Source organism: Cervus canadensis, chromosome X (genome assembly GCF_019320065.1).
Source record: "Cervus canadensis isolate Bull #8, Minnesota chromosome X, ASM1932006v1, whole genome shotgun sequence".
Taxonomy (NCBI): Eukaryota; Metazoa; Chordata; class Mammalia; order Artiodactyla; family Cervidae; genus Cervus; species Cervus canadensis.
In genome coordinates this window covers 34,636,070-34,648,135 of record NC_057419.1, presented here as the reverse complement: position 1 = coordinate 34,648,135, position 12,066 = coordinate 34,636,070, and the positions used below count along the sequence as shown (strand labels likewise).

Here is a 12,066-nt window from a genome sequence, read left to right as displayed (position 1 = left end):
ATCTGTAAAATAGATGAAATAATACTTCACATGAATGGTGTAAGAGTGCTAGGTAATAAATAACAAGTAACTAAATGTCTCTTTTACAAGTAAAATTTCTTAAATTATTCAAATATTTGATATTGCCGATATCTAAACTTTTAACTATTCTAGATAGCATGTAGTAGTTATGTTACTGTGATCTTATTCTGCACTCTTTTGACTACTAATAATATTCAGCGCCGTTTTGAATTTATTGCCCATTTGGGTATCTACCTGTGAAATGCCTATTCAAACCTTTTGTCCATTAAAAGTAATTGGGTTACATGTCTTTTTTAATTATTGATTTGTATTGTAATGATTTGAGTAATTTATATATTTTGGATACTAGTCCTTTGTTGAATATTTTCTAAAAGTCTGTGGCTTTCCCCTTTACTTCCTTTATGGTGCATTTTGAGGAACAGAAAATCTTGGTGGGACTGTAGAGTTATGCAACCACTTTGGAAAACTGTTTAACATTATCTTTGTAGGCTAAATATATGCCAGCTCTATAACTCAGCAATTCCATTCCCAGTTATATACCTAAGAGAAATGAGTGTGTGTGTGTTTACATGTTTGTGTGTATTCCAAAAGACAGGTATAAGATCATTCATAGCAACTTTATTCGTAACAGAAAAAATGGTAACAAGTGTCCCTTAATTGGTGAATTGATAAATCAATTGTGATAAAAGAGATTAACTAATAGCAGTAAAAGGGAATGAACAACTGAAACATGCATCAGTATGAATGAATCTGGAAAACATTACACTGAGTGAAAGGCTTACACACAACAGTATATACTATGATTCTTTTTTTGTGTGAGGTTCAAGAATAGGCAAAATTAATCCATGGTGGTTACCTCTGAGAGGAAATTGATTTGGAAAGGGTATGAAGGAGATTTCTGAGGTGTTAGAAATATTCAAAATCTTAACATGGATAGTGATTATATGGGTGTAAATATAGGTAAAATTTATGAAATCATACACTTTACAGCTTAGTTCTTGGAAACGAGTATGTATTTATACATCAATGAAATAGTAAAACAAATAAATTAATAAAATATTTAAGATAATTTAATGTATCTAACTTTAAAAACTAGAAACGTATAAAGTCAAACACCACTTTAAGAACCATACCTGTGGTGCATCCTTATGGTATCATGTTATTCTAAAGTAGACTGACTGCCTACAAGTATATGGAAATGTGTAGGGGAATTTTTGGCTATCACAATAAATATAGTGCACTATAGGCATTTAATAGGTGGAGGCCCAGGTAGCCAAGGATTCTGTGATGAACTGTACAGACACACACACTAAGAAATTTTGCAGCCAGAAGTCTATAGATCAATATTATAAAATGTTAACTAAATAATGCAAATTTAATATAAAAACAAGTGGCAATTGTTTTCTTATAAATATATAAGAAATTTATATTTCTTATAAATATATATTTTCTTAAAAATATAATTGGAAAGTGTAAAGTTTTATTTTTAATTTATTTTTATCTTTTTATTGAAGTATAGTTGATTTAAAAGTATAAAGTTTTAAACAATTCTTGCTAATGTGGATAATTAAAAGTAGCACCTTGGGGAAGCTCTTTAAGTTCAGGGATGTTCTTGGGACTGTGACTTTGTTGTCTTATACTGTTCCAGCTTGAAAAGCAGAGATAATATTGTTACAGCTTGTATGTGATGAAACCTTGTGGTTATACAAGTGGGCTTTGGTTTGGAGTAAGATGTCATGCCTGGATGTCCTATTTCTGGCACTAACCAAGTGTTTTTAATTATTAGAATGCAATGAGCCAGAAAATGTGTTTTAAGTAGGACAATTGGTGATAAATCAGGATGTATTTGGTTTTAGAGAAATTAATATTATGGCTATCAAATAGGCCCAAATGATTCACCTTTTTTATATGGGAGTGCAGATTTATGCAACCACTTTGGGAAACTTTGGCATTATCTACCTGAGCTAAACATGTGCCAAAATATTCACTTCTTCTTTTTACCAATTAAAAATGATGAACATGTGGCCTTAAATGTTAGACATTTGCAGTGATTAGCTCAATCCATGCTGATTATCATCATCCATGCTGATTTCCCCAGCAATCTTTTCTGTGTGGTTATTCTCCATTTTTGTTCCACTGTGTTGCTTCAGGTTCTTAAATTAGACACTTGAGCCCTCCAAGGGATATTTTCACTTGTGTATAGTTGTCAGTTGTTTTTTGTGGGGGGTGGATAGAGGCTGGTATCTTCTACTCTGCCATCTTTCTGACATCACTCAGTCAAATCTTTCTCCTTTTTTCTTCCTTTCACTTTCAATCTATTTACGTCTTTGGTTCTAAAGTGAGCCACTTATAGACAGCATAAAGATAGATAATAATGTTTATCTATTATGAAAATATCTGCCTTTTAATTAAATATTTCAAATCATTACTCATAAGAAAGAACTTTTGCCATTTTCTACTTTCTATACATGTAATATCTCATGTTTCTCAATTCTTGCATTGCTACCTTACTTTGTGTTTTATAAAAATCTATTGGAACGGAATTCATCTACAATGTTGCATTAATTTCTGGCATACAGCAACGTGATTCAGTTATGTAATACATATATATATATACTTTTTTTTAGATTCTTTTCTTATACAGGCATACAGGTTATCATAGAATATTGAATACAGTTCCCTGTGCTATACAGTAGGTCCTTGCTGGTTATCTGCCTTGTATGTAGTCATGTGTGTATGTTCATCCCAAGCTCCTGATTTATCCATCCCCACAATGTTTCCCCTTTGGCAACCATAAGTTTGTTTTTGATATCTGTAAGCTTGCTTCTGTTTTGTAAATAAGTTCTTTGGCATCATTTAAAAAACTTAGATTCCACATATGAGATATCATATGATATTTGTCTTTCTCTGTGTTTAATATTATTTTGTATGTGTACAATTTTTATTCCATAAGTGGGAAAACTAAAATCGGTACTTTTCCTAATTTTGGGAGGCTGTTGAAATTTCTTTCATTGTTTTATTTCCTACTTTAGAAACTAATCTGTGTTACAGTAATCACATGTTATAAGTACCTGATATGATTAGAAATTTTTCATGTACCCTCCCAAATATTGCATGAGACACTTTCATTCAAGGGAACACAATTTGAAAATGATCAATTTAACTATTGTAATTTTTTTCATTGTCTCACTGAGTTCTAAATTATTACAGTTTCATAGAATTCTACTAGATGAGTCCTCAGAATCCAAGTGATTCCTTGTTTTGCTCATTATCTCAACAATGCAGGTAGTAGTTTCCTAGTCTTAAAGATATCAATAGCTGGTGATTTCACAAACTCCTTCAGTAGACTATGTTAATTTTAATTTACATTTATCACTCCAAGTCCTTTTTAAAGATTACCTTGAATCTCTCTTTTGTAATGGAAGGTTATTTGCTTCTCTTTTTGCCCTCTTCTTGCCTTATTGGCATTTCTACTTTCCTCTGTCTTTAGTCTTTATGAAGTAACCAGTATTCTTACCTTCTGGTTTGGCTGTTGTGGGAGTGTAAAAATAGACTTCCAGTAGGTCCAGGTAAAGAACACAAAGATGGCATGGTAGAATATGAGGTAGATAACTGAAGGGAAAAAATCAGCATATATGTTATATTTTCACCCATTTCTAAGAGTTCAGAAAGATGTAAAGCTCAACAAAAAATCTCTATTTTGTTTTCCTATTACCAAGTATTTTCTAGTATTATTATGAAAGGTTAATTTTTACCTTTTCCCTATACAGTGACAGAAACGATTTATAATGCCAAATTTGGAATCAGAGACTTTCTGGGAGTTGCATATTTTAAAAGTTGCCACATGATCCTGGGAGTAAAGGGGAAATGTCCCTTATGATAATGTGAGGGGGAGCTACTGTTGCCAATTGTCATTCTCTCTGCCACTATGCATACTGAAAGATAATGATAGTATTTGCACAGTGCTATAGAGTTTACAATGTGCTTTCATAATGTTATCTAATTTTATTTTTTCAACACATTTGTAAGATAAGTAATAAGTAATAGATAAGCAATAAGGATGGTTGATCAACTATCAGGGTAGTTGATTATCCGAAGTCACACAGCTACTATACAATGTGCGTGTGTGCTACGTCATTTGTCATGTCTGACTCTTTGCGACCCTATGGACTGTAGCCCTCCAGGCTCCTCTGTCCATGGGATTCTCCAGGCGATAATACTGGAGTGTGTTCCCATGCCTTCCTCCAGGGGATCTTCCAGATCCAGGGATCAAACCAGCGTCTCTTACATCTCTTGGATTGGCAGGCGGATTCTTACCAGGAGTGCCACCTGGGAAGCCTCCACTATACAGAGTAGCCAGGTCTTAAACACAGGGCTTCTGACTCTAAATCACAAGTTTTTCTTTTCAGTTGCCCCAGCGACTACACATTTTTGAAATGTGAGATGTACTTTTGAGACATCTGTGGCTCCCCATCTCTTTTTATACTCTTTGCCTCCTAGATAGCTCTTCTGATACAGGAAAGTTCAGTATTCTCCAGAGCCATTTTGAGACTAAATGTCATTTTACTGTTTCATTGTGAACCCTTGTATGATAAAGTTTTATTACTTCAATCTATGAGGAAGACTCAAGGGAATGCAAGGTAATAGGGCCGATTCTCTCACATATTTATAATAGAATGGAAAAAAGCTGGCACAGTGCTCTCAGTCCTACGGTACAAGATCTTTTTAATGGCTTGTTTTGTGTAATTGTGAAATCTCATTTCAAATTCAAGCAATAGAAAGCAAATGTCCACCACACACACATATACAACCTCCTCCCTCTCCCTCCTAAAGCAAAATACTTATTTTGGGTTTGATATGTATCTTTCCAGAGCCTCTATTTTCATATGTCTATATAAATATCAATGTACAAACACAATACACATATGTAATTTTTGTTATAATAATTTTTTTTTCATTGTATTTTGAAAGGTAATACATTGAAAAGGTTGAAAATAGTACACAGTGAAGTCTCCCTTCTATCCTTGTCCTTCAGACATCCAGATTCCCTCCCCGGAAGCAACAGATGTCATACTATCATGACTTTATTCTGCATCCTATCAGGTTTTATGCACATAAAGGCACCAAAACAATGGGTTTTTTCAAACAAATAGCATTGTTTTGCATCCTACTTCTATTTCACTTGCTTTGAGTTGGAGAGCATTCCACTTAGTACAACTTGGAGAGAGTGAGCTTCCTTATTTTCCTCTTAAAAAATGGCATGGATTAAGATTTATCAGAACCTCCCTGAAAGACACCTCTTTGCAAAGAAAAGCCACCAAGCAGAAAAGGAGGGAATCCCTCAAGAAACAGTTTCCACTGAGTCAGAGACTTCCATTGTGTTCTTGTGCACTGGCATTTGAAACTCAAGTTAAGGATCTTTCATTTCTGGTGAAATTCCTCCTGGTAGATTGGACCTAGGCTGGTCTTTGGAGAGATATCAAGCCCTGAGTCTTTGGAGTGGGAGCACTGACTCCTAGACTATAGACAACCAGAGAACTAACCCTCAGTTCAGTTCAGTTCAGTTTAGTTGCTCAGTCATGTCCGACTCTTTGCTACCCCATGAACTAACCCTAGGGAATGTCACATAGTGAGAACTCACACAAAGGAAACCACTGAATACAAGACCCGGCATCACCCAACCACCAGTAGCACCCTGTGCAGGACGCCTCATCTAAACAACAAACAAAACAAACAAACAAACAAATGCAATCATCAGCAGACAGGATAACCACCTCACTCAGTTTGCCCATCAGAGGAAAAACAAACAAACAAAAGCTCAGCACAAATCTCACCCTAATTGAAGCTTACACAAACCACTGGACCAAACTTAGGAGGGCAGAAACCAAAAGAAAGAAAGAATTCAACCTTGAAACCTGGGAAAAGGAGACCTCAAACACAATATGCTAAAAAAAAAATTAAAAGAGAAACACTACACAGCTGAAGGAACAAACTAGAAACATAGAAGTCCAAATAAATGAGGAGGAAATAGGCAAACTCCCTGAAAAACAATTCAGAATAATGATAGCAAAGATGATCAAAAATCTTGAAAACGAAATGGAGAAAATGCAAGAATTGATTAACAAAAACCTAGAAGAATTAAAGAATAAACATTCAGAGACAAACAACACAATTACTGAAATTAAAAATACTCTAGAAGGAATCAATAGCAGAATACCTAAAGCAAAAGAAAGAATCAGTGAGCTGGAAGAAAAAATGGTGGAAATAACTACTGAAGAGCAGAAGAAAGTAAAAAGAATGAAAATAATTGAGGATAGTCTCAGAGACCTCTGGGACAATATCAAACGCACCAACATTTGAATAAAAGGGGTCCCAGAAAAAGAAGAGAAAAAGAAAGGGTATGAGAAAATTTTTGATAATTTTGTATAATCTTGATAATTTCCCCAACATGGAAAAGGAAATAATCAAGTCCAAGAGGCACAAGGAGCCCCATACAGGATAAATCCAAAGAGAAACATGACAAGACACATACTAATCAAATGACAAAAGACTAAACACAAAGAAAGAATATTAAAAGCAGCAAGGGAGAAACAAGTGACATACAAGGGAAACCCGATATGTTTAACAGCTGATCTTTCAGCAGAAACTCTGTAGGCCATAGGGGAATGGCAGGGTATATTTAAAGTACTGAAAGGGAAAAAATCTACAACCAAGATTATTGTACCTGGCAAGGATTTCATTCAACATTGATGGAGAAATAAAAAGCTTTTCAGACAAGCAAAAGTTAAGAGGGCTCAGAACCACCAAACCAGCTTTACAACAAATGTTAAAGCGACTTTTATAGTCCAGAAATACAAAGGGAAAAAAAAGATATACAAAAAAATGGCAATAGGAACATATATATCAATAACTACTTTAAATGGAAATGGATTAAATGCTCCAACCAAAAGACACAAATTGGCTGAATGGATACAAAAACAAGACCCATAAATATGCTGTTTATAAGAAACACACTTCAGACCTAAAGACACATATAGGCTGAAAGTGAGGATGGAAAAATATATTCCATGCAAATGGGAAGCAAAAGAAAGCTGGAATAGCAATCCTCATATCAGACAAAATAGACCTTAAAATAAAGAAGATTATAAGAGATAAGGAAGGACACTACATAATGATCAAGGGTTCAATCCAAGAGGAAAACATAACAATTGTAAATATCTATGCACCCTATATAGGAGCAACTTAATACATAAGACAAACACTAACAGACATAAAAGGAGAAACTGACAGTAACACAATAATACTAGGAGACTTTAACACCCTGCTCACATCAAAGGACAGATTATCAAAACAGAAAGTTAATAAGGAATCACAAGTCTTAAATGGTACATTAGATGAGATGGATCTCATTGATATCTTCAGGACATTCCATCCAAATGCAGAAGAATACACTTTCTCCTCAAGTGCACATGGAACATTCTCCAGGATAGACCACATCTTGGGTCACAAATCAAACCTCAGTAAATAGAAGAAAATTGAAATTGTATCAAGCATCTTCTCTGACAACAATGCTATGAGACTAGATATCAATTGCAAGAAAAAAACTGTAAGAAACACAAACATATGGAGATTATACGACACATTTGTAAAGAACCAACAGGTTACTGAAGAAAGCAAAACGAAAATCAAAAAAATTCTAGAAACAAATGACAATGAAAACGCAACAACTCAAAACCTATGGGATGCAACGAAAGCAGTTCTAAGAGGGAAGTTTATAGCAATACAATCCTACCTCAAGAAACAAAAAAAACAAATAACACTGAATAGACAACCTAACTTTACTCCTAAAACAACTGGAAAAAGAAGAACAAAAAACCCACAAAAATTAGTAGACGGAAAGAAATCATAAAGATCCAAGTAGAAATAAATGAAAAAGAAATGAAAGAAATAGTAAAGATTAATAAAACTAAAACTGGTTCTTTGAGAAGATAAACAAAATTGACAAGCCTTTAGCCAGACTCATCAAGAAAAGAGAGAAAAATCAAATCAACAAAATTAGAAATGATAAAGAAGTTACTACAGACAATGCAGAACTACAAAGGATTATAAGAGACTATTATGAACACCTATATGGCAATAAAATGGACAGATTCTTAGAAAAGTTCAATCTTTCAAGACTGAAACAGGAAGAAATAGAAATTACGAATGACCCAATTACAAGCACTGAAATTGAAGCTGTGATAAAAAATCTTCCAAAAACCAAAAGCCCAGGACCAAATGGCTTCACAGGAGAATTCTATCAAGCATTTAGAGAAGAGCTAATGCCTATTCTTCTAAAACTCTTTCAAAAAATTGCAGAGGAAGGAACATTTCCAAACTCATTCTATGAGGCCACCATCACCCTGATACCAAAACCAGACAAAGACAACACAAAAAAGAAAACTACAGGTCAATATCACTGATGAACATAGATGCAAAAAATCCTCAACAAAATTTTAGCAAACAGAATCCAGCAACACATCAAAAAGCTCATACACCATGATCAAGTTGGATTTATTCCAGGGATGCAAAGATTCTTCCATATATGAAAATCAATCAATGTGATACACTGCATCAACAAACTGAAAGATAAATACCATATGATAATCTCAACAGACGCTGAAAAATCCTTTGACAAAATTCAGCACCCATTCATGATGAAAACTCTTGAGAAAATGTGCAAGGAAGGAACCTACCTTAACATAGTAAATGTCATATATGATAAGTCTACAGCAAACATTATTCTCAATGGTGAAAAACTGAAAGCATTCCTCCTAAGATCAGGGAAAAGACAAGGGTCCTACCTAAGGGACAGAAGAACTGTACACAGAAAAGTACAAGACACTAATGAAAGAAATCAAAGATGTCATAAACACATGGAGAGATATTCCATGTTCCTGGGTAGGAAGAATTAATATTGTAAAAATGACTATACTACCAAATGCAATCTACAGATTCAATGTGATCCCCATCAAATTACCAATGGCATTTTTCACAGAACTAGAACAAAAACTTTCACAACTCATATGGAAACACAAAAGACCCTGAATAGCCAAAGCAGTCTTGATAAAGAAGAATGGAGCTGGAGGAATCAACCTTCCTGACTTCAGATTATACTGCAAAGCTATGGCCATCAAGACAGTATGGTACGGGCACAAAAACAGAAATATAGACCAATGGAATAAGATAGAAAACCAAGAAATAAACCCATGCACCTATGGGTACCTTAGTTTTGACAAAGGAGGCAAGACTATACAATGGGGCAAAGACAGTCTCTTCAATAAATAGTGCTGGGAAAACTGGACAGCTACATGTAAGAGAACGAAATTAGAAGACTTCCTATCACCAAACACAGAGATAAACTCAAAATGGATTAAAGACCTAAATGTAAGACAAGAAACTATAAAACTCTTGGAGGAAAACATAGGCAGAATACTCTATAACATAAATCAAAGCAAGATCCTCTATGACCCACCTCCTAGAGTAATGGAAATAAAAACAAAAGTTAACAACTGGGACCTGATTAAACTTAAAAGCTTTTGCACAGCAAAGGAAAATATAAGCAAGGTGAAAAGACAACCCTCAGAATGCGAGAAAATGATAGCAAATGAAACAACTGACAAAGGATTAATTTCCAAAATATACAAGGAGCTCATACAACTCAATACCAGAAAAACAGACAACCTAATCAAAACATGGGGAAAAGACCTAAACAGACATTTGTCCAAAGAAAACAAACATATGGCTAACAAACACATGAAAAGATGCTCAACATCACTCATTATTCAAGAAATGCAAATCAAAGCTACAATGAGATATCACCTCACACCAGTCAGAATGGCCATCATCAAAAAGTCTACAAACAATAAATGCTGGAGGGAGTGTGGAGAAAAGGGAACACTCTTGCACTGTTGGTGGGAATGTAAATTGATACAGCCATTATGGAAGATGGTATGGAGATTCCATAAAAAACTCGGAAGAAAAACCACCATATGACCCAAGAATCCCACTCCTAGGCATATACCCTGAGGAAACCAAAATTGAAAAAGACACATGTATCCCATTGTTCACTGCAGCACTATTTACAGTAACTAGAACATGGAAGCAACCTAGATGTCCATTGACAGATGAATGGATAAAGAAGTTGTGGTACATATACACAATGGAATATTACTCAGCCATAAAAAGGAACACAGTTGAGCCAGTTCTAATGAGGTGGGTGAACCTAGAACCTGTTATACAGAGTGAAGTGAGTCAGAAAGACAAAGATAAATATCGTATTCTAATGCATATATATGGAATCTAGAAAAATGGTACTGAAGAATTTATTTACAGGGAAACAATGGAGAAATACACATAGAGAATAGACTTACGGGCATGAGGAGAGGGTGAAATGTATGGAAAGAGTAACATGGCAACTTACATTACCATACGTAAAATAGATAGCCAACGAGAATGTGCTGTATGGCCCAGGAAACTGAAACAGTGGCTCTGTGTCAGCTTGGAGGGGTGGAAGGGGAGGGAGATGGGAGGGAGGTTCAGAAGGGAGGGGCTATATGTATACCTATGGCTGATTCATGTTGATGTTTGATAGAAAACAACAAAATTCTATAAAGCAATTATCCTTCAATAAAAAACAAGTTAATTTAAAAAATTTATCAGATCTTGTTTCATCCTTAACCTCTGCAGTGACTAAAAGACTTCTACTTTCTTCTTTATCCCCTTCTACACTGTTTTCATTTTATGAGGTTCTATTACTTTTATAATTGAGAAAATAAAGTTTTGTTAAGTTCATCCTTGAGAAATTATTAAATGAATTATAGTGTATCAACACCATGGAATACCTTGAGGTCATTAAAAAATTAAATATTTCCAGTAGGAATTAAATTAAAAATTTTCCAGTAGTCATGTATGGATGTGAGAGTTGAACTATAAAGAAAGTTGAGCGCCACAGAATTGATGCTTTTGAACCATGGTGTTGGAGGACTCTTGAGAGTCCCTTGGGCTGCAAGGAGATCCAACCAGTCCATCCTAAAGGAAATCAGTCCTGAATATTCACTGGAAGGAATGATGCTGTAGCTGAAGCTCTAATACTTTGGCCAGCTGATGCGAAGAACTGACTCATTGGAAAAGATCTTGATTCTTGGAAAGGTTGAAGGCAAAAGGAGAAGAGAGCGGCAGAGGATGAGATGGTTGGATGGAATCACTGACTCAACGGACATGAATTTGAGCAACCTCTGGGAGATTGTGAAGGACAGGGGGTCACAAAGAGTTGACATGACCTAGGGACTGAACAACAAAAACAGCAAAAAAAAAAACAAAACCCAGCAAATAAGTAACAGTAGGAATAGAGACACAGAAGCAGAGAACAGACATGTAGACATGGGACAGGAGGGAGGGAGGATGGAAAGACTTGGGAGATTGGGACTGACATATACCCACTCCCATATGTAAAATAGCTACTGCGAACCTGCAGTATAGGGCAGGGAGCTCAGCTCTGTGCTCTGTGGTAACTTAGATGGGTGGAATAGAGCAGGGAGGTAGGAAGATCCTAGAGGGAGGGGATATATGAAATATATATAAGTGATTGACTTCATTAGACAGCAGAAACCAACACAATATTTTAAAACACTATACACCAATTTAAACAAAAAGTCAAGAAAGTAATAAAGACACTTTTGCCTTTTATGGATAACAAAAAAAATTAAATATGTTTGTATATACTAATATTGAAGGACACCTGATATATTATTAAGTGAAAAAAACTAAATCATAGGACAATATGCACAGTATAATCCAGATTAAAAAAAAACCAATCCTATATAAATTATAGAAATCCATAATCATTTGTTTGTATGTAAATACACAGAGAAAGATCTAGAAGATATAAATCCAACCAAATATACTAGTTAACTGTGAATAGACATTGATAGGGGTGGAGTCAATGTGAGGAAGACTTTTTTCTTATATATTTTTTATAGCTTGAATTTTCAATAAACATTATTT

The 12,066-nt window shown here is 34.8% G+C and overlaps 1 protein-coding gene across 2 annotated transcripts in view; it reads right to left on the bottom strand.

Moving 5' to 3' along the window:
* ZDHHC15 (zinc finger DHHC-type palmitoyltransferase 15) overlaps positions 1–12,066 on the bottom strand; it is a 109,345-nt gene that overhangs the window by 35,898 nt on the left and 61,381 nt on the right. For both annotated transcript variants that reach the window (XM_043459546.1, XM_043459545.1), the window contains exon 3: positions 3,539–3,633. In XM_043459546.1, the coding sequence (XP_043315481.1) occupies positions 3,539–3,633 (95 nt within the window). The remainder of the gene's footprint in view (positions 1–3,538; positions 3,634–12,066) is intronic.